Source organism: Harpia harpyja, chromosome 1 (genome assembly GCF_026419915.1).
Source record: "Harpia harpyja isolate bHarHar1 chromosome 1, bHarHar1 primary haplotype, whole genome shotgun sequence".
Classification (NCBI taxonomy): domain Eukaryota; kingdom Metazoa; phylum Chordata; class Aves; order Accipitriformes; family Accipitridae; genus Harpia; species Harpia harpyja.
Genome location: NC_068940.1, coordinates 48,040,849 through 48,066,931, shown reverse-complemented (window position 1 = coordinate 48,066,931; position 26,083 = coordinate 48,040,849). Strand labels below are relative to the sequence as shown.

The following is a 26,083-nucleotide window of genomic DNA, read 5'->3' as shown; positions in this document are numbered from 1 at the left end:
TTGTAATAAAAGGAACTTCACATTTTACAAGGCATACATGGCATTTTGTGGGTTATTTGCTTCAAGAATCTTTGTTCCGTGAAGAACAGTCCTCTTGCTCACAGATATAGTAGTACATATAAAGGCTCACAAAAGAAAGTTGGTTCCTGTATTCTAATTCCCAGATGTAGCTCCAAAAAGCAAGAGGCACCACATATGCAAAGCATCTGATTACCTATAGACAAGCACTACAGGTGACTCTAAAGTTTTTTCCTTGGGGTATTTCTAATCAAATTCCAATGTGGCTGAAGGTGAAAATACCCTTCATTTAAACATGAAGTTTACTGACAAACTGGTGCCTAAAGTAGTAAGAGTCCCCAGTATATTAAACAGAGAGGGAAGAAGTATCTTTCCCACTACACATCACCTAAACCCTGAGAGAAGGCTGGTTTACTGCTAGAACTGTGCCTGCTGATAAATTCTACATTAAATCAACGGGGTTTTGCCATATAGATAACACCAGACTTCATTTCTAGCCAATAGCTGAAAGCACAAAGAACCATAATTAGGGACATCACAAAATACTGACTTGAAAAAAGAGGTATTTGGGAAAGTTTGCAGTCTATTTCAGTTTAAAAGAAAAAAGTCAGGCTCCCTTTCAGCATTCACAGGCTTATCAGATATAACTTGAAGACTGTGTACAAACAAAACCAAGTAGTAAAATTAAGACTAGTGAACTTTAAAAATGTTCAGAGAAACAAAGTCCCTGATTTAAAGGCTTTATGCTTTCCTATCGCAAAAACAGGTTTTTAACTTGGAAGAATGCTTTTGCACAGCTGTAACTTCAAGGATGACAACACAGGGCATGCAAAAATATAACTGTCCAAGCAGGCTTATCAATGGGAAGATGAATTTGTGCTGAGACAAAGTCTGAAGCAGTTTAATCCAAACTGTCAGTGTAAGGAGTCCCCTGGACATTAAAACAATGTCATAAACAGTTAGTAACTACTATACATTAACAGAACCAGAAAACAAACTTCTAACAAAATAAGGGACAAAATTCTATAACAATGATTAGAACGGAACTTCCAGTTCAGTGATCATAGTTATAGAGATCTTCAGGTAAAACCCAGAATGAGATAAACTCTCAAATTTTTGCCTGTAGTTCAATTTTCTGATCACAAGCTTTTATAGGAAATTTTCAGCTTCCTGACAGAGAGCATTCAGGTTTTAAGAGAAGGCAAAAAAGTGTAGTTAAACGACTTAAAAATACATCACTTTTAGAGCGCAGAGACACCTCACAAAAAATGTTGTAAGTAACCACTTACCTTTGATTCATTTTTCCTTGCATGTTTCTAAGAATGTGATGGAAATCATGCAGTTTATGCATGTTGTAGTGTGTTATTATCATTATTTACATTAGTGGTATTGCAATAGGAAAATACTGCATTTCACATTATTGTAAGAGGAAAAATCAATTCATAAAGAATAAGGAGGGGCACAAACCAGAAACACAAGTTACTTAGCTGGAATTCTCCGAAGCACTTGAACAGTTGATCTTAGAAGTAGACTATCAAGATTATAGGATAAAGTATATGACTGCCTTTATGAAGCAATCACTACCCCTGCCCCAAGGCATTTATATAAAATAGCTTCTAATAATGCTTTTCTTATCCAGCAAGCCAGAGCTATTACATTAGAAGTAATAGACATTATGCCAACAAAAAATACAGATGAATATATATGATCTGTCGAGAAAACTGCTTTCAGAACACTCCGTTTACTTTGTAAGTATTATTGCAATAAAAGTGGAAAGGATGTGAAAGTAATTAATTGACATATGTCATATTTAAGGCACTTCAATCTCTCAGCAGTGTAGGATTAACAACTCTATGCTGATTAAAGTACTTAATATTATTTATGTTACAGTAGTGCCCAGAGGCCCCAATTGAGACTGAGACCTCTCTTGAGTGGAGTAGTAGAAAATAATTATCACATTGGCTCACAAAGAATTCCCTTTCAAATTTATTTTTTTTTTTTTAGAAAAAACGTATGTTTTATTTCATCCAAATTACTACCTCTGTAATCTTTACCATAGTTTTTGCTGTTTAGTCCATCTTTATTTTTAATGTCAGAAAGAAGTACAAGCATACCACTATTTTTAAAGAGAAAGACAGAAGCATAGTTCTGAAACACATATGCCCTAGACTTCTCCCTGCCTTTCAGGCCATTGGGTCTAGACACAAAGACGTTCCTTCATTTACCAGTACTTGTATAAAGTTTATAAAGAAGTTTGTATAACTAGATTGCTGTCTCTCCACCCTCTACAGAACAAAACCCCAAACCAAACCCTAGCATTAGTAGGTCTGTGGGAATTCCAAATCTAACCGGCAAAATGATCTGGGACAAATCAGTAGGCTCCCAAAATTCTCACTAAGATCAAACTACTGAGTGTTACAGTTCACATGGAACAGCCAGAATCTGCATACACTTCTTAGAGGCATTATTGAAATAGACGGTTCAATAGTATAAGTTTCCAAACAAATAATGGTACATACAAATGTCAGTACAATCCGCTGTTGTAAAAATCAATGCCTTTTTCAAATTTTTTCTGACACAAATATTTTTCCGAACTTCAAAAGATGTACTGTCATATCCTGCATAATTAACTTTTGGTTTATACTAACTGGCCCACTGACACTATTCATTATATTTTACTTGTAAGACCTGTCAGATGAAAGCCAGCACAACTCTCTCCAGAGAGTCTAAAAAAAATTTAAATTCTAAATTATTAAAAAATCATTAAGTAACCACTAGTACCAAACACAACACAAACATCCCTCAGATTACTCTGCAGAAGTCAGTTAAGCTAGTTAGTCAGATGTTGCATTTTCATTTGTTACGAGATAAAACGCGCAACTTATGATCAAGTATTCAACAATCCAGCGTATGTTGGCACAGCAGCCACAAACCTGCTGGGGATCAGAAATTATCTACCTGACAAGGCCACTCCTACTGCATCCCATATGGTCACAGGCACTGGGCAGCCAGCACTCACCACAGCTCTGGTGGCACACAGTACAGGCATAAGATGGATTGTAAAAACACTAGCTGAACTTTTCTGTAGTTTGCTTATTTCAGTGACAGACTCAGCACAAGTTATCAGTATGTCGTAATTTCTCTACACTTGATCTCCCTGCCCAGCCAGTTTTTCCCTGACCTGTCTGTGCATTTTAAAGAAAGTTTTGGTCTGTTGCAGTACAATCCTCAGCAATTTAAACAGTTCCTTAATTTCCACAGTTTAACATTGGAGTGTAATAATCTGTTCCAACAAATCATCTCTGGAATTCATATGCTCTTAAATGCTTAATGAAGAACAGATTTCCAGTGAGATTCCCTATTTTCCTGTCTCAGGGAAGGATCTTACCAGATTGCAAAGCTTCACTTTTCATTCTTTTAAAGAAGAAACTACTCCACTGGAAGTATGAGACCCCAGGTTCTACCTTCACTCAAGAAAAACCAAAAATCTAAAGCACAGTATAGCAATTCTAGTATTATTCTAGAATTAACAGTATGCTCATTAATGAAAGGAATATTTTACAAAACAAAGAAAAAACACTGAATTTTCCTTTTACAAGTCACTTTGTTACATACCTCAAGTGTTTAATAGGATCTAGAAGCAAATTTCACAACTGGAAATTCATCTGAAAAAAGTAAACTTTAACAAGTTACTTACTGTAAATTTGCCACTTTCACTGATACAGGAATGTGGGGAAGTTGAGTGGCCCATTTCAGTGTAACATCTTGATAAACATTCAACATTTTACCATGGTTTCCAATTAGAGTGTTTATTGTTCCTTCTTTCACTGTTAAAGATATAAAAACAGTTTTAGGATGAAAGATTTTCAAAAGCCAGTACTTTTCTTGGAGGCTTGTATCATTACACTATTTCTTCCTTTTCCTTTTAAGCCATTACTTGTTATAAATGAATTTAATAGAATTACAGTGTCAAAAGTTATGAAAGTTACATTGACAATAACCAAGGACATATGTGATTAATTATGGATACCAATTTCAGTTGCATACTACACAGCACATGCCACAACTTTCCAAGGTTCTAGCTAGCCATGTTTGGTAATTTAAAACATGACGAGCAAAGACTCATAACTGCCATGTTGGCATGCCAGGATAGATATGACAAAATACACATTGGTTAAATATCAGCTACTTATACTCTTCATTAATTCATTGACTTGTGAATACTGATTAAACATGTATGCATTTATAGGGTTTATTTATAATATAATTTAAATCAGAAAGTATAAAATGTGAAGATTGTTAAAATCATATTCATAAAGTCTAAAATGATATTGTAAGTCTAAAATAAAAAATGGTGTAAAAATTTATCAGATAGTTTTTGAAACATTAATATAGAATAGGTATTAAGAATCCGTAGTTCTATAGTGACGTCTAACCCAGTTGCTTCCACACAACATAATAAGTTAGTTTCATCTCCTAACAGTAAACTTTATTTTATTTTTTTTTAACTATCAGTAAATGACAGAAGGTCCTCAAACACTAGTTTACTCTTCCAAAATCTCTCACTCTTTCATGTTTGTTGCTTTGGTAGCCTGGGCAAACTTACTCAAACACTAGACAAGTACCTCAATCTGGTGATGAGAAAATACTTATTTAGATTCTAAAACTTATGAGACTTCACACTAAGTAACATTTGAAAATAAACCTGCTTCATCCAAAAAGAGAATTCCGATTCCACAGATTTTCTACAAATCAACAGCTTATTCAGAAAAATATATTTATTCAGTGAAAAAAAAAAAATCTTAGCTGTAAAAGTAACCAAGCTAAAGTAAAGTTGAATTTTCCTTTTACAAACCTGAACAATAAGGAATGAAGCAACTCGGACTGTAATCAAGCTTTTTCATGAATCGAATTTGGCCATTATCCTTAAGGCAAAAGAAGTTTCTCTCACCAAGCACAAAAACAGAAGAAACTGCCTGATGAAAGGAGACAACGCATATATCCAGTGCTTGCTCTCCGATGTTTAAAACCCAATCCACCTTCAAAAGAAAAAACATACTCCAGAGATCAGTTGACAGCTGTGTATTAAAGACAAAACTTGGAGAAGGCTCAGAACTCATCAAGTTACATGAATATCATTAACATAAATAGAAAAGCAAAATCAAGGTCTTTTCTTGAAAGAGAGTTATCCTCTTATTTTAAAGGCAGTTGGTAACTTTCCCTGTTGCGACTGAAGCAGCAAAAACATCCACTTTTTTAAAATAATCATGATTGATGGCTATGCAGTTCATTTAAGTATATTTAAATTTTAAAATACACATCCCATTCAAAATGAAAATGCTTTATACTTCAACTATTAAATCCAAGAACAGAGTATTAGAATCTTTTAAGTCTGCCTCTGTACATGTCCCCAGATTAAGGGCAAGGTTAGAGAGCAAAAGGTGGTAACTTATTCTACCAATACATGTAAAAGGAAAAATAGACAAAGTTTGAGGTTTGTAAGCCAATATTCATGCTTGCAGTCACTAATGTACATCCTTCAATTTGAAGAACGTTTGTGTATACCATAGCTTGTTTACTTTTCCAACTACATACACTGATATAATAAGCAACCACTTACAAATCCTACCTTGCCTATATCATTACTTCTTTAAACAACACTACTGCTTATTGATACATTTCATTGGTTTGTTACTTCAGCTCCTCTGAGAAATTTCAACTCATTCACACATGCAAAAATTGCTTTTTACTGCTGCCAAGGTGGTTAAACAGAAATTCAGAATTTATGGAGTAAAAAAAAAATCAAAGTTTAACTGTCAGCACTTCCTATATGAACAGTATCAATCATTTTGCTTAAAGAACATAGAATGCGTACTTTACTAGCATATCTGATATATGAAGCTGGAAGTGCCATCTTAAAAGTCAAAGGGAAAAAAAGCCAGGCTTATTACATTTGTCTCCATGGATGCTTCTAATTTTAGATTAAAAAAATGTATTTAATTTGCAGCATATCTGATAAAGCTTCCAAATTTCTTATTTAAAAACTATGTCTTCTCCTAATTCAAGATGTAGGATTCTGACTGACTTACAGTTTGAAAAAATTCTACGATTAGCCACTGGAAGGAAGATGCTCTCCCAATATTTTAGTGTCATACCTGAAATATGCTGAATCTAGCTAGCATTTTACACAGTATATTTAGCAGACAAGCAATTCTACTGCAGGACCACAGAGAATGAAATTCTCTTCCTCTTAATAGGAGGCAGCTCAAATATTAAACTTAGTCACAGGGACCTCCTGAAGACCATTGAATCCACAGGTTTTTGACAAAAAGAGTCCAGGATACTGACTATGGAAACATTTTTCACTGCTGAGTTTTCTCTAAGTACAAAGGATTCCCCAAGTAGAATGAGGTTAATTTTGTAAGTCCAATACAAAATCACAAATAGACTTAAGTTAAAAACATGAGCAATATTTCATGTGTACCTATTTATCTATTTTACTACAGTTTAGGTTCTGCATTACAAAGACTGCCTTAAAAACAGTTATCTCCAGTACAGAGTTCTATCTTTTTTTTTTTCCTCCTTAGAACAACAGTGAGTTTTAAGGCCCAACCTTAAACAACTGAGGCCCCAAAAAATCTTAATAGAAATCTACTGGAGTCTTTCCATTGCCTTTAATGGCCATTGGATCAGGTCCTTTGTCAGCAGACAATGTTTCCATTTGTTACTTAGCATTGGTCTTTTTAACATGTATGCAGTGTCCCATACAGGTTATGTAAAATAAACTGGTTTTACCGCAAGTCTTTTTCCAGAATTAAGTTTTTGCTGTTCTGGTTCTTGTCTTTCATCAGCATCTGTCGCAAATGCCAGCACTTGGTATCTGTTATAGGAAGTTTAAAAAAGTGGAAAAAAAAAATATATCTTTGTAGTTAATACCCTTACATTAAATAAAAAATAAAATATAATTATCATATTATGAGTATACATACACAGTAAAAGCACAGTCTAAAAGGATTGTTAGAAAGCCTACTGCAACACATCTATTATCAGCAAAGGTGTTAAGGTAAATATCACTGTACGATAACAGCTAAATGTAAAGGCAGAAATGAAAACAAACATTTCTATTCAGATTTTATCTGGTGTTAAAATAAATTCAACAGCTAAATATATTACAGGAAAGAAATCTAGACCACAAAGACAGAAGCAAGAAACCAACATATTATCAAATTGTGAAAATAGGATTCTAATAAAAAATAAACTTTTTTGCTCTTACTAAGCTTTAAAAAAAACCTCCTGAGCTACCCTGAAATACAATCTGCTATATTTAATAGTTACACTCTGAACCACATCCATTAAGTAAACTAAGTGGTTCCAATCCAAGAGATAACAGTAAACTGGCACCAGTAGGTGGCATATCTTGCAATAGATGGGAGGTTTGTGGGTTTGGGTTTTTTTTATTATTTTGTAACTGCCAACAAACCATACTAAGAAAAATTGGCAATGAAGACATTAGAATAAAGATGTCAACTACCTTAAAACCTCCACACCATCTATCCATCCTCATTTACACCTATGCAATCCTCAATGTTCAAACTGTGTCCTCACTGACTCTTCTGTAACTATTTCTTTCCTGAATTTGTGCTGGTGTCCTAACTTACTGAACAACCCTGTTTCCCATGTATGCACATTATGCAATCTGTAAAATACTGACATTTCCTACAAAAGTGAAATAAACAAGAACAACAACAAAAAACCAACAAAAAACTTATCCAAAAAGATAGCATTCAATTCTGGAAGTCATAGAGTACCATCAGCTCCTAAGCTCAAACCAACACAATTCTGAATGTTCCAATTTAACAAATAAAAGTATGTATTTTTGTATATTATCAAAGTCATAGATTTAAAATGAAGACACCAGCAACCCTCACATTTCAGATGCATATATTGTGGTGCTCGCTACTGAAGGTTCTTAGTTTCTAAAATTATGTTACTTACAGAAGTAAACTAGGTACTTGGAGTAAGAAATTTAATTGCTTAAGGTGAATGCTATGACCTAGTTAAAAATACTAAATAAGCTGCTTTTAGTACAATTATCCTGTCTTTAGGTGTCCTCTATATGAAGAAATTCACTTCCCTTTTTCAGTTTAACACATTTTATAAGAGAAGTTGCAGATTCTGACCTAATAAAATTTTCTCTTTTCACCATATTTTATTGATAGTCTTGGCTAGCACATTGTCATTTTATTAACTAATCAGGGACTAATACACAGTTTTCAAACCAAACTCCCATTGAACAGCAATATGGATTGACCATACATACTGCATACAAGTCTTTCATCACAAAAAACTCAAGCCACAGATGACCAACACAAACTTTCAATTCAGCCATCACATGAAGTATTCAATCATTTAAATAGCATTTTGCTTTTAGATCTTGAAAGAATTCAGAATCAACACAGGAAGTACTGCTTTTAAATGAAGGCATTGGTCTGTATGAGCTATAGGAAGATGGGTAATTTGAAATTTGGCAACTTCTTCTGCTAAAAACACTAGATAGAACTGCTGTATTTTTCATTTACTATAATGAGAAAAAAAATGTTTAATACCATAAAAATAACCTCTTCTTTTCTTACCATGACTATTTTCTTTACTTTAGAAGGATTACTTAACTCTATTCTAATGTCCTACTAGTTTAGACACACACTAGAGATTAGTACCACAGTGTCTTAACAGTTGGCACTAAAGACCAATAACCAAGTGAAGAGTTCCTTTAAAACTACACCTTCGTACAATAAAGACAGCACATTTGTGAATCAGTGACAGACTTAGGAAGGATTTTAGCCAACAAGAATCTAAACATAATGAAAATGCATGAGATAATAATTTTAATGAAAAAATATTTATTTATTACCAATAATAATAAATTCTATTCTAATTTTTTTCTTAGGAAAAATATGAATTTTCTATTAAATTACTTTTACTTGCAACATATACATCTTCTCCTGTGTTAAGAAAACAATACACGATGTCTATAATCTGCTCATGCAATATCCAGAATCTAAAAACCATCTGATCAAGCTTAAGCAGCATAATAAAAAAAGAGTATTGCTTGAGAAATTCAGGTGATAGAGCAGGGTAGTGTGACAAAGCATTGTGTTAGATTAACATTCCCCAGATTAGATTCCCAAGGCATAATCTATAAAAAGTGGCATTCTTATTTTCTTTAATATGATTACGTCTGAAAAAATCCTTAAAGGTATTTGTCAGCCCATTCCTCCAGCTTGATGAGATTCCTCTGAATGGTACCCCTAACCCTCTTTATATTAGCCACTTCCTACAATTTGGCATCATCCTTGAATTTCAGGACATGCATTCTGTCCTATTGTCCAGGATGAAGATGTTACAGAAATAGTGGCTCCAGTATCAGCTCCTAAGGAACATAACTCATCTTTGGCTGCTAGTTAGAACTGCAGACAACTACTACTCTGTAAGCCTGACAGCTCTGCCACTTTTTCATCCATTTTTTAGTTCTTTTTTTATCATGGGTAGTAGCTCTACCCCAAACACCACACCACCCCAATTTATTGCTAGGCACAGAGATGCAAAAAGCATAAGAGCAGACCTTGTCAGTTTTAATGGAGAAAGGATGAGGCAAAGCAAGCATTAAGTTCCTTGGCCTTTTCACACCTTTCTTAATGTTGCCCAATCTGTTCAGTACTGGGTCAATTTCCTGGATCTACGTTTTTGCATCTGAGGTATCTGTGGAAGTCCTTGTTCTTCAGACCCTCTGCCAGTAGAGGTTTTAACCAAGCTTGTATCTTCTCAATCCCATCCCCTGCATGCCCACATGATATTTTTTATTCCTCTTTAGTAGTCCATATTAACTTCCATCTCATACATTTCTTTTTTTCATTTGAACTCAGTCAGGAGCTACCTGTCCAGTCAAGCTGCCTTCTGCTACTTCTTATTTTCTTGAACATTGAAATGGATTGTTCTTGGTCTTTGAGACGGTTACCCATGAAGATTCGGCAGCTCTCCTGAGCCCTTTTGCCCCTCAGGGCAGTCTCTCACAGGATCCTGCCTACCAGTTTCTTGAATAAGCCCGAGTATGTTCTCTTGAAATCTACAGTCTTTAGTCCACTGCTTATCTTCCTCACTTCTCTCAGGATCTTAATCTCTATCATCTCATGGTCACTGCAGCCAATGTCTGCAACACTCAACAGCAGATGCTGACTATTACGTCTCCAAACATTTCTTTCTTCTTTCTGAGTTGTGGACTCAGCAAAGCATCTTCCCTAGCCAGGCTGTCTAGCACCTGCATCAAAAAAAGTTATCCCTAATGCACCTCAGAAACCTTCCACATTGCTGAAGTCCATTGTGTTGCCCTCCCAGCAGACATTAGTTCTCCATGAGAACAAGGGCCTGCAATTACGAAACTTCTTGTATAAAAAAGGCTTCACAGCAGACATCCACCACAATGTCCCATTCCTCAAGCATTCATCTGATTCTAAACAGATGGATGCTTAATAAACTCTCAACATGGTGGTTCTGTCAGAGAGCACCATGTATTCAAGCTGCTCCCTCCATGGTGAACACAAATCCTCCTGCGTCTGTCTTTTCTTCCTGAAGAGCCTGGAGTCACTTACAGCACCTTAGTCATGCAAGCTACCCTGTCACATCTCTAACTGCACACACAACTCCTTTTTGTTTCCGAGGCTGTAAGTGTTTGTAAATATGCACTTAATATGGGCCCCCACTCATCCCACTTCCTCTAAGGTATTATGAAAGCATCCCCCTTGGTGCACTTGACCCTTATACCCTATACCATCACTTACATGCTAGATTTAGCACCTATCTGTCAGTCTAGCAGTCAAGGAGGTTTATAAGCCTCCTCTGCAGCTTTGTCAGGTGGATTCCATCTCTCCCCCCCAGCCCTCATTCCTTTGAGAGGATCCTATGATCACAAAAGCCAAAGCGCTGTCTCAAATCTTTTCTGAAAACTGAACAGATTCATCAGACTAACACCTACTTGCATCAAAATAAAAATCCCATTGAAATAACTGGAAGGAACATCTTGCTCAAGCAGTATAGCGCAGACAACACTGAAAGCACAGATTAGACTGAAGCAGGGAAAAACCTGGCACTTGCAAGACAACCTGATGTGCCTTGATAAGCTAGTAAACTTAACACCTTTATCCAAATAAAATAGGACCATAAAGTCCTCAGGACACACAGTATGCTTTCTTCTATGACTGTACAGAGATGGTAATCACTCAACAATATACAACATTTTATTTTTCTTCTTTCCTGCAACTACCTATCACCTGCTTTGGGATACAATATTAGTAAAGGCAATAAAAATTAGACATGATCATTTAATTTGTTTACATACTAAATGATAGCACCAAAATACACTATAATTACTGAACATGAACACATACTTGTAACTCTCAACTTGTCGACAAGAAGACACTGTAATGAAAGAATCTGTCCGAGAGTTGTAAGTCAGGGGACCAGGCAGAAGAAAACCAGGTAAAAAACGGCCAAAAGCATAGCTTTCCTGTTCAAACAACATAAGCATCCCATCCATGGACTGTATGCATATCAAATCTCGACCTAAGGTAAGCAAAAGAAATACAAATGAAACAAAGCAATGTTATTTATATAGTTTTAATCCTGAAATTGTTAGTAAATTAAAATTGTACTCGTAAGTAATCCTAACAAAAATAAGATTCATTTTAATTTACATGAGTGTTTACTATGAGGAAGAACACTAAATATTCCAACCTCGATAAAAGCTTACTTACTAAAATAAACAAACTAGATTTTGGGGGGAATAGCATTCAGAATATATTAAGAGCAAAAAAAGAGTTAGATATTTTATTTCAAACCGAAATTCCTAAAGATATAACTATTACAATTTTAGTTTACAGAAATGTTTCAATACTCCCAAAATGCCAAAGTGTTCTGGTTCTTAAATGTCTCTATACCTTACAAGCAGTCATAACAACTGCGGTTTAAAAATAACCTATTCTACTCTTCCAAGTCTACTTAAGCAACATAACAGAAAGTCCTACAAATATGCACTACTGTGAAAATAATACAATGGTAATGTTTTCTACACTTTGCATTCACATTTTCTGTCTTCAAGGAAAGAAAAAAACAAAACAGGCCCACTGTGTTACCAAGAAGACTGGGGAAAAAAAAAACCTCAGCTTGGAGTAAATTACTTCAAGCCTTGTCCATTATTCAGCAGCCTCAAGACATGACTTAAGACATGACTTGTCATGCCTCAAATACACCAATCTAAATTCAATGTCTCATTTGGAAGACTTCCAAGATCAGAGACTGATTATGCAGTTTGCATTTCATATGCAGGGATAACAATTCAATCAAACAATATTTTGCATGCATTCGAAGACAGCTATAGCAGTAAGACCAACACCTTCTGAAGCTGATAGAAGTATCTCTCCTGAATTCAGAGATAAGCCCCCATCTTGCAAACACAACATGAAATACTTGTAATTCAGAATGTCTATTCACCTCCGTTACTCCATTGTGTCTCAGGAATTACCTATATGCATGGAAGATCCAAACAGATTGTCTGTTCACTAAGCTCCATCCTCAATCCTTTAAGAACTGTTTTCTAACATAGGAAGGTGAAGCAAAACACGAATAGACTCAAACTTCATTCTTACACTTAGATAAAGGTAACAAAGGTCAAAGAGATATTCAGTATCTGAAAAAGGAACAAATGTAAAGTACAGTGCAAAACATTGTTCATCTTCACTATGATTCTTCACAGAAACTTCAACTACTTAAAAATAAATAGTAGTGTAATAGGTCAGCAGTACATCACGCTACTTGTCCTTGTGATTAAAACATACAATAAAAATTTAGCTTAGGGTGAGAACAGAAAAAAAAACAAAAGGAAGGCAAAGCAGCTGGGTCCTTTCCACTTGCCCTCCCTCATCCGTTTTTCAGATTTTCCCATTTTCTAAAAATCAAGTTCTCCCACCCTTCTTTCCAGATTCTGCATATAATTCACTACATGTTCTATAAACCCTGTTGCAAATATCAACCATTTGACAGGAAGGACATCTGGAAGTGTAATTCATGTTGTTCATTTGGTAGAGGCAAAGTTGAATTTTCAGTCTCTAGTGGAAAAGTTAAAATACTTCAATCCTTCACACCAATGATTATATAGACAGAACTGCAAAACAATTTCAACAATGTAATTTCAGGAACACTGATGGCATTTCAAGCATGTAATCACAACACCTGTTTCTTCCCTTACATTCTACATAGACCTTTTCTGAAAACCTTAAAGGTCATTCTTATTTCATGGAGTTTTGTTGGGTTTGTCTATTTGAAAACTCCTAAAGTGCATACATTTTGAGGGATAACATTAACTGACAATATCAAACACTGAAATTTTGCTTTAGCAAGGTAGTAATAGCATTTCCAATTGACAAATTAATAAATTAAAACATGGAAAAAATTTTATTCAACATTAGAAAAATCCCTTATTCCTTATTAAACATTAGAGAAGTACTCCATTAATCAAGAAACCTTGATGGCTTCAAAAAGAAACTTAGGTGAGAAACAATGAAAACTCATCTTCCTAAGCTGAAAAATATCAGAATCTGTACTAATAAACTAACACGTTACACAAAAGCAATTCAACGTGGAAATCATTAAAATACTGTTCAAAAGTAGTCAGACTGAGTCAAACCAATATATCTTTGCTTTTTTTCCACTACTGCAAGTGAGAAAATTTAAACATATCATCTTTATAGCAGCTCATTAAACCAGTGACCACTTGTAACTAGCTAGCAACTTCAATTTGATGATTTAAGTCTCAAAACTTTAATCTATAACATTCTGAAGTTTGTACCACTACACTGGAAACTTGAAACATTTAAAATGTTTCCTCTTCTATGTGCAGATTAAAGTCATACATACTTCTAGGAAATGTAAACTCTTTACCTCTGTTAACAGCAAAAGTCAATGAAGAAATGTTTCCCGTGACTAAATGCAATCATTTTTGAGAGGATTACGGGTTTGACATAGATCTCCAAAAGCATTTTCGAAACAGACCTATTGTTTTAGAGCTATGATTTTCCCAGGATTTTCTACACAGGCTTTTTAAATTATACAGCAGGGTCTAGGGCTTCTGTTCAATCTTAGAATTTATTGTTTATAAAATCAGAAACATATTCTACAGTATACAAACACATTAGATAGGCATATATATATACACACACCCCTCTTTAATGTTCATAACTAGTATATTTCCTCTGTAATTATTTGTATAAAGCAGCTTTATTAAATCTTTAAGAATCATTTACCCTCTTAAATTTTTGTGCTGGTTTTGGCTGGGATAGAGTTAATTTTCTTCATAGTACCTGGTATGGGGCTATGTTTTGGATTTGTGCTGAAAACAGTGTTGATAACACAGGGATGTGCTAGTTACTGCCTAGCAGTGCTTACACAGAGTCAAGGCCTTTTCTGCTTCTCACCCCACCCCACCAGCAAGGAGGCTGGAGGTGCACAAGAAGTTGGGAGGGGACACAGCTGGGACAGCTGACCCCAACTGACCAAAGGGATATCCCAGACCATGTTATGTCATGCTGAGCATATAAAGCTGGGGGAAGAAGAAGGAAGCAGGGGACATTCGGAGTGATGGCATTTGTCTTCCCAAGTCGCCGTTATGCGTGATGGAGCCCTGCTTTCCTGGAGATGGCTGAACATCTGCCTGCCCATGGGAAGTGGTGAATGAATTCCTTCTTTTGCTTTGCTTGTGCACATGGTTTTTGCTTTACCTGTTAAACTGTTTTACCTCAAACCATGAGTTTTCTCACTTTTACTCCTCCAATTCTCTCCCCCATCTCACTGGCAGGGAGTAAGCGAGCAGCTGTGTGGTGCTTAGCTGCCGGCTGGGGTTAAACCATAACAATATCCTCCACAGGACACATTCCAGAATTGCTTGATTTATTCATAACTTGTAGCTGACATTCTGCATCTGAAATATGTGGTATTAAAGAGCTTACAGCGACTGCTGATCATAGTTAGAATGAACATTTGGTTTGCTGCTTATACTGAGTCTCTGAAGTACCAGCCAAGAAAACTGCAATGACTTTACTAACATACGATTCAGAAATTAGTGAGAGTGATCTATAAGTACGTACCTTATATGTTTCAATTAAAAAATAAAGCAAGATGCATTGTGAATTTTAAAGTTATTTAATATTAATGTTCCTACAATTCTGAATGTCCTGCTTTTCATCACTAACAGTGGACCCTATCAACTATCAGTAGTGTAAATAAAAAAAGAAAAAGAATGTATTTATAAAAGAATTGTAGCAACTATACAATTTCAAAGAGTATCACTTGAAGCACACTAAGGCTGTGAATATACAAATGAACAAAACCAATCTAATGCTTTGCTACTGCTGGCAGAAGCAGTCTTGCTTACCTGCTTCTCTCTGGGGGGCCTCCAGCTCCCCTTGTTCAGGTCACATAGTTCCTCCCCACTGCCAAGCCAGATCTGGTACCTATCTGATGGCTGTTAAGCTGATAGTAGGACACCATCCTGAATTTGTGATTTTTTAAAAAAATTTTCAAATGAGTGAATCATCACCCCACATAAATAACTCCATACAAGCTTAGCAGCTGCCAGGGATGACCTGGAAATTATCAAGTGTGACATGGCTCTGGGGGTGATGGTTAAGGGCATGAGGGCCCAGGTGGTTTTCCTCCTTGATCCTGCTGAGGAAGGGGAAGGGCATGAGGAGACTGGGTGTATCCTGTGGGCCAACAATTGACCGCACAGCAAGCATCCACAGCAGAGCTTTGTTTTATGGCCATGTGACCCTCTGAGGATTGACAGCTGTTTGGAAGAGACAGAATCTTCTGACTAAATCCAGCAAAAGTATCTTTGCCAAGATGCTTGCCAACTCAGTAAGAGCAACTTTAAACTAGGAATGACAGGGGAGGGAGAGATTTTACAACAATCAAGCGAGGGAGCGGTAGATGGGGTAAGCAAGCAAAAGGCCCCAGGATAATGTGAACTAAAAGGAAATAGCTGTCAACAAAATAGGGCTGAAGTGGAATCTCCTCAAGCCCTAGAATCCAAGTAAGGAAGTGCCCATGGAACAGCAGCCTTATAGAGAAAGCCCTCATGGCCTTTTTGAGTGCCTCTCTGAAACGCCTCTACAATAATGCACATAGTGTGGGGAAAAACAGGAGGAATTGGAAGACTGTGTGCAGTTACAGGGCTACAACCTCACTGGGATCACAGAGACATAGTGGGCTAACTCACATGACAGGAGTACTAAGATGGATGCATCCAGACCCTTTAGGAAGGGCAGGCCAGGATGGGGATGGGGAGTTGCCCCTTTTTAGCAAGACAGCACCCAGAATGCATGGAGTTCTGCCTGGGGACAGATGATGAGCCAGTCATGGGTCAGGATTATTGAGCAGACCAATATGAAGGTCTGCCATAGGCCACCTGATCAGGAAGATGAAGATGAGGCACTCTTCAGACATGTGGCAGAAGCCTCACATTTGGTGGCTCTGGTCCTCATGGGGGACTTGAACCAACTTGATATCTGTAAGAAGGACAACGGCAGGGCACAAGAAATCTAGGAGGTTTCTGTAACACACTAACAAAAACTTCCCAACTCAGGTGACTGATGAGCCAAAAAGAGAGGCGCTCTGCTGGACCTGATACTTACAGGCAAGGAAGGATGTGAAGATTGGGGTACAGCCTTGGCTACAGTGACTATGAGATGGTCAGGAGGATGATAAGAATAAGTTCAGGAGCATAAGAGGAATGAGCAGGGCATAAAACAGGACCACAGCCCTAGACTTCAGAAGAGCAGACTTTAGCCTCTTCAGGGATCTGCCTATAAGTATCTAGTGGGATATGGCCCTGGAGAGAAAAGGGGTCCAAGAGAGCTGGTTGAATATTCAAAGATCACCTCCAAGTTCAAGAACAGTCTATTCCAACAAGCAGGGAGTCAAGCAAAGACAGGCAGCAAGACACCTATGAGGATAAACAAGAAGCTCCTGACTACACTGCCATAAAGTGTAACAGGTGTGGAAGCAGGAGCAGGTGACCTAGAGAAATATAGAGATACTGTATAATCATTCAGGGATGGGGTTAGGAAAGCAATAGCCCAGCTGAGCTGAACCTGGCAAGGGATGTGGAGGGCAACAAAAAAAGGATTCCACAAATACACAAACATCCAAACAAAGACTAGGAAAAATGTGGGACCACTGCTCAATGGAGTAGGGGCCATAGTGACAAAGGGCACAGAAAAGTCAAGGAGCTTGACGCTTTCTTTGCCTCCATCTTTGCTAGTAAGACTGGACTCCTGAGGAATCCCAGGCCCTTGGGACCAAAGGGAAAGTCCGAGCGAAGGAAGTCTTACCCTCAGTGGAAGGGGGTCTGGTTAGGGAATATTTAAACAAAGTAAACTGTTCATAGGGCTAGATGTGATGCACCCACAAGTGGTGAAGGAGCTGGCTGATGTCATTGCAACACCACTCAATTATCTTTGAAAGGTCACAGCAATCAGAAGAGGTCCCTAAAGACCTTAACTTTCAATGTCTAGCTTCAGTGGAACTCCCTGGTACCTGAAACCTGAATACAAAAAGATTACAGATATCAGCTTGAAAAACGTTTTTTAAAGGCACAATAGAAGGACACATTTATACTTTGCTTCTTAAGACTTCTTATCCTTCATCTTTTCTTCTTTAGAAAGATATAGATAAAACCAGAAAAGAAACCCCCAAAATTAAAATTGTGCATAAAATAGTCACCAAAAAATTCTAACAGTAATTACGTTTACATTTTTGCCATGTTGCTATTCCACTGTTTTGAAAATTTCTAAATATTGCTTGATATATCATAAAAGACACTTAATTGTAAAGTGAATGCCCTTACTAACACAGAAATCTAATATATTTTGTAATAGAATTAAATTTCAAGTACTTCTGGTTATACTGATGCTAGTGAGAAAGCTACCTTTTAGACAGCTTCCAACCACAACCTTCAGGGTTTAAGCTTGTCTAAAATATACAAGTTGTTAATTTCTATTCTTCTGATGACATATAAAGACAAACACTAGAGCAGATATAATTGATATCCAGTGGTAATCTAGTAGACATATTACAATTCAAGTAACAGAAGAAAGTAAAGGTCAGTAGAAGTGTTGAGGTGTTACTGCTTAAGTAACAAGTAGCCACAGCTTCTGCTCTCATGTAAATTACGAATATCAACCTTATTCTTACCAATTTCATTACATCATGAAAATGATGAACAGAAAAACAATAGCACCTTCTGCAGTATATATGAAGCTACATGTCATATCAGACATGGAAGCATTCATCTTTAACATTCATAATCCCTAATTACACAAATATCATTGTTAAAATATCTCCTGTTTTAACAGTAGTGATATGATTGAATATGACATGACATAATGTGACAAGTTCTTTAGAGCACTCCAATGATCTCCAAGCATACTGCAGTACTGAACCATACTGTTGAAGAAACAAATATAAGGCACCAAAGACTAAATCAGTAATCACTCTTTTTGCCTTTAAGAGCACAGCATCACTTCTTAATATACCTACCACTTTGTTCATCATATTTATGTTGTTCCTACCACTAATTTTCAAATTCGGATTTTAACTAGCTTGCACTAGTGGTTCAAACTCCAATTATCCAAACTATTACACATAAAGCATAATTAAAGAAAATTAAATTGTGTATGAACTCTTATTTCCCAGTTTTTTATAGGTTAACATATTTCCTTTAGCCATTTGTTTTTAATGTGTAGCTAGTGAATGGAGTTTTTATGTTTCACTTTAAGAAATGCAGTCTTCCAAAAACTCAGCAAGAAATGTCCATTTCAAGAAAGCTTATTGCAGCCAGTTGGCTTTGCCAGTGACATATTTATAAAGTGAAAATATAACCCACAGTGTTTTCTGCAGATCAGATGGAATCACTTAGTGTACTCTACATAGTTTCAGCAGCTTGTGTCTCAAGAGGAATGTCCCTCAGCTAGAAAGTGTTACTTCTAAGCACAAGTCCAGCTACTGTTGTTTTGTAGTTTTGTTATTCTAGCATTATATGAATACATTTATGTCATGCTTTTAAACCACAATGCATTTTTAGAGCTAATGCAAAGCCAAAATGAGAGGCAGGTGGTAGCTCTTTGAAATAAGCTTCTAATTAAGGCTAATTTGGACCTCAAGTTTTTTGCATGTTAATGATTTCCTCTACTCTGAGCCTCTCCTCTGGTACCAAATCATTTTCACAAAAAGTACATTATGTAATCACAAGGCCTGAGCACCATGTGAAACCATGCAATGAAAACTACAGTATCAAATGGGATAAATTAGAAATCAGAAAAAGCTTCATTGAGTTACAGATTTTAGGAAGACATCAGCAGAGATAACTTTATTGCCTTCAATGGTAATCAAAAACTTCAGTCAAAAGCCTCATGTGGAAGGAAGTGTCAATGAAATAAAATGAAAAGATAAATTGGCATTTATAAGACACCCAGGAACCTAGGAGCCCTTTAATGATACCTGGGAAATGTATTCCTAATATGATAAAAGAAAAGTTAAATCCACAGTGCATTGACCAGTGAAGCGATGCACACAAACTGTATTCTCACACACTGGAACAGAAATTACTGCCCTGACTTGAAACAAGCAAGTATGTTTTCCTTTTCCTTCATCATTGAAATTTGCCCCCCCAAATTTCTCCCAGCATAGAGAACAAAGCCTTCTCTGGTTCAAACCCATTTTGGAGAATTCACCTTGTTGCTGAGTGTAGCTCCTGAAGCAAAACAGATCTGGGTCAACTGTGAGAAAAGCACTTCAGGAATCACTTCTGACTAATGGAAAAACCATTTGAAAGTATGTCGGGCAGTTCTTAAAACAATGTATGCCTAGTAAAAGGCAAGTCTTAAGTTACTTCCTTAACCCAAAGCAGGAAGCACACGTCAGTGTACATTCAGAAAGAACTCTGAACTGACTAGCTTGGTGGTCTGGTGACTGCTCATTGCATTACTACAGAAGAGATCAAAGTTCAGGACTTCAGCTACAGCCATTCATTCTAGGCCAGAGGATCTGACAGCACCACCAAGGCAGTGCAATACCCTGAACACATGTAAAGAGGAAAAGGAAAAACACCCTGCATCACTCAATGCTAATGCTTGTACCCATCCCAAACAATGCACAAAGTGTACGTATGTTCCAGCTGAGATTGACTAAGTGCTTTTCTGCTGGAATTGAAAACCACTCCAACAGGAAGGAAATAGAGACATGGGTAGGAGTTTAAGAGAAACTAAGGAAAGTGTTTAAGGAAAACACTAAATCCTTACTCTACTGATGTTACATTTAATTATTTTCTAATCCCTTCCAGATATTAAAATATTGCAGTAAAACATGTTCACAAGTCCCGATACAAGAGATTCTGTCTCTGCAACAGCCCACTCTGTAAGAAGCATCCCTGGTCAAGACACAGTAAAGCATGTGGTCAGAGCTGCCATGAGAAAAAGAATCTTTTTGCTTCTCTCAGCCATCATACTGTATTCTACCTAACCTCTTGCAGATTTCTGCCTGCCATAAAGCATAACGAGGATTTTAGATGGAAAGGGAATCTTGAACTATTGAGGTATCTCCAAAGGCCAATCAGCCCTCACTTGTACAATCAATCCTCTAGAGACCTGTGATATACTCCTTTATTCTTGATCTGACTCTTACCACAGAAGATGACATAGTTAAATTATGCAACTTGGGAATGATCCCTTTAAACCTCATATTGACCTGAGGTGGCAGAAGGACCCTTAGGAAAAACACTAGTATGGTTCAAAGGAGCACAAAAGACTGACATGCAGTATAGAGATCCGAAAGTATCATAGCTGCAACATCCAGCACACCAAAGTTCCTACTGAAAGAAACCTGATATTTGGCACTGTGTAGGCATGAGGGGTAAAGTCTCCATGCCTAAACAGATTATAGTACTAAAATTTGTTTACTACAACCTTCATATTAAGTGAATAATTTTTGCCACATTCAAAAGTGGATGTTTCTATCTAGTGCAAGAAATAGCCTCAGGAAAAATGTTCAGGCAGCTGTGAAAGCAGTATCACACAAAGTTGTTCTTTTTTCAATACAGCAGATTAATTATAGACATTATAAATAGACTGGGTCTTGAAAAAGAACATTAGCTGTGCATGGGAGAAAGGCTGTATGCATAGATGTAGCCTGAATAATGATGATTCATGAAGAAATGGTAGAATTCTTTTTCCTTAAATTCTATTTCTTGCCTTAACTTTTTGAGTAACTACTTTTCAAGCCCTAGCAACTGCAGAAATCACAGAGGCATTACAATACTGACATACGCTTTTTCTAAAGAAGGTAGGAGAAATTCTAGTCTGTGAACATTTCCAATGTCAAGCTGCCCTCATGTGAAGTTATACACATATTATACACTATATAGATAAAACATCTTGCTGAACTAGCAAATGTCTCCCAAATAAAAACGAAATAAAGTACTGTCAGCAGTTGCCCTTCCAAATCAATAGCCTTTCACTGAATAGTTAAGGCACATGGATGTTTTTAATGAAACACAAATCAATAGCAGACTCACCTCAGCTGAAGTGGAATATAGGCCCTGTTTTGCAATATTTTAGGTACCAGTAGGATCTTAAGTCACCATCATACAATAAATCTACAATTTTTAAAATTCCATTTAAGACAGACCTGCAAACTTATAACCAAACAGAATAACAAAGTCCCACTGTTAAAAGCCAGTGAATTCCCCATCTTTCTCCTACTTCTCCATTCCCAGTCTCCTTAGAGTAAGAAGCTTCATGATTCCTAAGCACTTCCCAAAGCACTTTGATTCTTTACTGATTTTTTGAACTAGAGAATTGTTGAAAATATTTGCTGAAGAATGCTCTCCAGAATAACTGAAGTCATATCCAAAAGACTCATTAAAAAATAGTTTATAGCAAAGTCTAACAGTCTGAAGCTTACAACACAAAACTTGGAGTTTACAGAATCTGAGGTGGAACACCTACACCTCTTCAAGAAGTTTCAAATATCCCATTAAAATTAGAAATAAACAGCTTGACTAAATGTCCTCAAAAACACCAATAAAATACAGCCACTTTTCACATTCAGATCGTTTGTTTATATATACCCTAGGCTAGTAATGAACATACAGAAAGGACTAACTTTGTGGTCAAATGAGTCAGTGAATTACGTAGATTTAGCAAGCAGGAACAATTTGTTACCTTGTATTTTAAGACCGTTGGAAGCACACTGTGAATACTCAAATGATCTTATTACTTTGCCACTAACCTTTCAAAATATCATTTTCATACTTTTGCAGGTAAGCAAGATGACACACATTTTCATTCCAATCAATCATCATCCTAAAGAGCAGTTGCATACATATCATTTCTGCTGTAATCCTTCCTTGTCCTTTTTATTCACTATAGTCACCAAATACATTTTGGGGGGTTCGTCATGTTTATCTTTATTAAACCATGCTCATAATCAGACTCAGTCATGTTAAAGAAATGCAAAAACCTAGCAAGGCTGCAGCATTATTTCTTTAAGTTATGAACACTCTCATCTGATCTGACCTTATACAAGCGGCAACAGAGCAGACAACCACAGCAATGCACAGTGAAGTTACAGATTAATTTTGTTTAAAAAATGAATTTTTAATCCAATAACTCGATTTGGTTTCCTAAACTTTTTTTGCGCTGGATTGCTTTTTTAAACCCCTTAGAATCCTCCAGTTTCCCCTAAAACGTTAAAACTTTGCTACTTGAAATGACAGCATTGTATAGCACCAGCCCTTAAACTTCCAGTAGGCAGAGGCTCTGCTACTTAGCAAGAACTATGATTAATGTAGGCTCAAGTCTCATTGACCAAAGCTTGCATTACTACCCAGGGGAAAACATGGCAGTCCTACACAAAACAAGTATGTAAAATGAAGCCTACCAAAAATTTTCATTTTTTCCAGCTTGAATTTCTAGTTATCTGGCGACACTTTTAAAAATCTTATCCATCTGTATATGCACAGCTGTCCGAGTTTCGCAATGATAAACCTATCAACAAGGACTAGAACAAGTTGTGACCATGATCAGCACCAACTCGATACCACAAAGTTAGAATTCTCCTCATGAATCTGAAGTAAGATTACCTTGTCACCTTTTCACTGTTATCTCCTCTTGCTAGCTTGTTCCCTCTCACTTTTGATACAGGCAAACTGTATTCATTGTCTTTGCTTTGCATTCTTTTCTGTACTTGGAGGATACACTCAGACCTACTCACCACTACCTAAAATCTCCAAGAAAATCTCTCTTGCATGACGTAGTAGAGTGATTTCTAATAGGAACTATCTGCACCAAATCTAATAACCCAAGGTACAATTAGTAGAAAGCATCATAGCCTGTACAAGATACATTTCACCCCTCTAGGAAAAGCAACTAACAAGGGTTTGGTGACCTTCCAAATAAATTTCTATAGGTTTTAGACTTTTTTGTAATGGAATAGTCACAGACGAACACTAGAAAAATAAACAAAAGCTACATACGCACATTTCTGAAAGACTCTTTGAGAAGACATAAGAGACTAAATAGTTAGAAACTAAAACTGCATTCTTTTGGATGAAAAAATACGGGGCAGCAAACAAATCTGACAGACAAATGCATCCACATGAAATGCTGGAACATTTAATAAGAAAGTACATATGTAAATAATAAAGCTGTACATAGGTTTGAAGTAACAGAAAATTCATCATGCCAAACTATTTATTAGACAGGGTAATAATATATATTGCATTTCTAAACTTCAGAGACAGCATCTCTAAACTTAAGTAAAACATCTGATATGATCTCAGACAATTGTCTCACAGGAAACCAAAGAATGGCAGGCAATAGCACTAAGAAGAAGAATCTGGGGATTAGAGTAGGATGATGAATTAAATATGAGTCAACAATATGTCACCAAAAAGACAAATGCAAGATTGGGTCATTATTAATATACATGCACTATTAAAAACATATGACGTAATTATTGTTCTGCTTGGCACTCACTGATTCTTGGCTGAGGTACTGCAGAAGCCGTAACCCTACATGCAAGATACAAAACATTTTATAATACCAGTGCACAATGACTGCACACATTTGGGTACCATACTTCAACAAAAGAAATTAGAAAAAGTATCATATAAAAATCTATCAAAGTTTTGAAAAACAAGGCTTTCACTTACATATACAACTGCTCCCAAAGTTATGTATTTCTACAATTGGTTTTACTTCATTTTAATTATAGTGCTTTGTTTAAATGAAATGCAGATTAAGTGATATATCTAGCAATTTATAAGTGAAGCAAAGTTCTGGCATACTGAAGACAATGAGAGTTTTTACTTCAGTTAGGCTATGATCTTACTCATTACTGTTAAGAGAAGCTGAGGAAGGTGAAAGGAAACGGATGGCAAGAGATTCAGAGAATGTTTTCCTTGATTATATTTCCATTCACATATTCAATTTAGAGAAGAGGTTCTTATTTTAAAAAAAAAACAACACTAACAGGTTTCCAAAGTTACGTGAGAAACCATTTACAAGTAGTCATCAGCAGATCTGTTCCATGAAAAAGCTCACGAAGACCAAGCCTTTCAAATAATCTGTCTTTATCCAGAAGCAATTTAACAGGAAGGTAACAGTTAAACATTCTGCCCCTTAACAGATCTAGCCAATAAATCAAAGTCCAAATTTATACTGCCGCTGTATTTAAACATAGTCATCAGAATCATTTAATCTTACAGCATAGAACTCAGCTGGTAATTTTTTTCTTGCAGAATTGTGGAAAAGTTAAGCACAGTCTACCCTTCTTACAAGGTTTCCTGTTACAAGGTTGCATGGTTTACACATATGTTGTATTTCATTATTAAAAAAATTCCTCCGTATAGCACCCTCTTTGTTGTAACAGTCAAACATACTTTGCCTCCAGGCCAGTGCTATAATAAAAGTAAAATGAATTCAAGGCTATTTGCTGAGAAAGATAGGTTCAAGGTATTTTCACACTTTTTTGCTTTTAACTTTTTCATGTCAAATCTGTATTTTCTTTTTCCTTCCTTTTGCTATTGTTTTATTACTTCCTTTTATTGGTACAGTATCCACTGAACAACTTCAAATAAATCTGAACTATTCTGGAAGCCAACTTAAGGCATTAAAGTTTCAGATTAAAAAATAAATTCCAAAACCTGTGCCTGATTAGGAGGGTCCAACTCCAAATCATTTATCAAGTCATTTGAAGAGGTTGTATAAAAACAGGGTGAATTCACTGATTATTTAACTATTAGATAATGCAAGTGTATTTTGTGGAATCGCACAAAATGGTAATATTACTTTTGCAGTGAAAATAAAAAGCCGTTATCTGTAAGTGAACACCATTCAAAAATAACTCAGCAACTAAGAAAGCAAGGTTATTAAACTATGCTTTCTCTCTGTCACTAAATAAAATTAGTATTCTATTCTAGAGCAACCCAATAGCTTGTGTCCCCCACTGGTAAACTATCAATATGCTGTTCCTTTAGTTCTTAAGTAGAAGGCAAAATCTTAATAACAAAAATTGAAAAAGAAAACTGGAAGTGTTGAGAATATTCATACACCCACCTTAACGTACCACTTATGCCCTGGAGAACAATCACAGAACTCAAGCCTCACCTGGGAAAGGTCAACCTCCTATTACAGCATGAGATCATTCACACACTTCCTAAGCATTTCAGACATTAGCTGAGGAAACCTACACTTCATACACCAGTTCTCAAAGCATAGAATTTTAGTATTCACTCCTTATACACTGTTGTTTGTTCATATATAAGCTACTACCCTACCCTCCATTCAGTCTAATGCACAACTGACCACAGGAAATTTATGCGATAATCTGTAAAGCTACTTAAGCTTCAAGTAATAGTGGTTTTCGTTTTACTTTAAAGTACTTCTCCATTCTTTGTATC

At 36.3% G+C, this 26,083-nt stretch overlaps 1 protein-coding gene across 6 annotated transcripts in view; it reads right to left on the bottom strand.

The window, feature by feature from the left end:
• The window catches only part of BBS9 (Bardet-Biedl syndrome 9), a 326,659-nt gene that overhangs the window by 282,992 nt on the left and 17,584 nt on the right, over window positions 1-26,083 (bottom strand). For all 6 annotated transcript variants that reach the window (XM_052792624.1, XM_052792616.1, XM_052792650.1 and 3 more), the window contains 4 exons: window positions 11,460-11,634; window positions 6,814-6,898; window positions 4,874-5,057; window positions 3,716-3,845 (listed from right to left, as the gene is read on the bottom strand). In XM_052792624.1, the coding sequence (XP_052648584.1) occupies window positions 3,716-3,845; window positions 4,874-5,057; window positions 6,814-6,898; window positions 11,460-11,634 (574 nt within the window). The remainder of the gene's footprint in view (window positions 1-3,715; window positions 3,846-4,873; window positions 5,058-6,813; window positions 6,899-11,459; window positions 11,635-26,083) is intronic.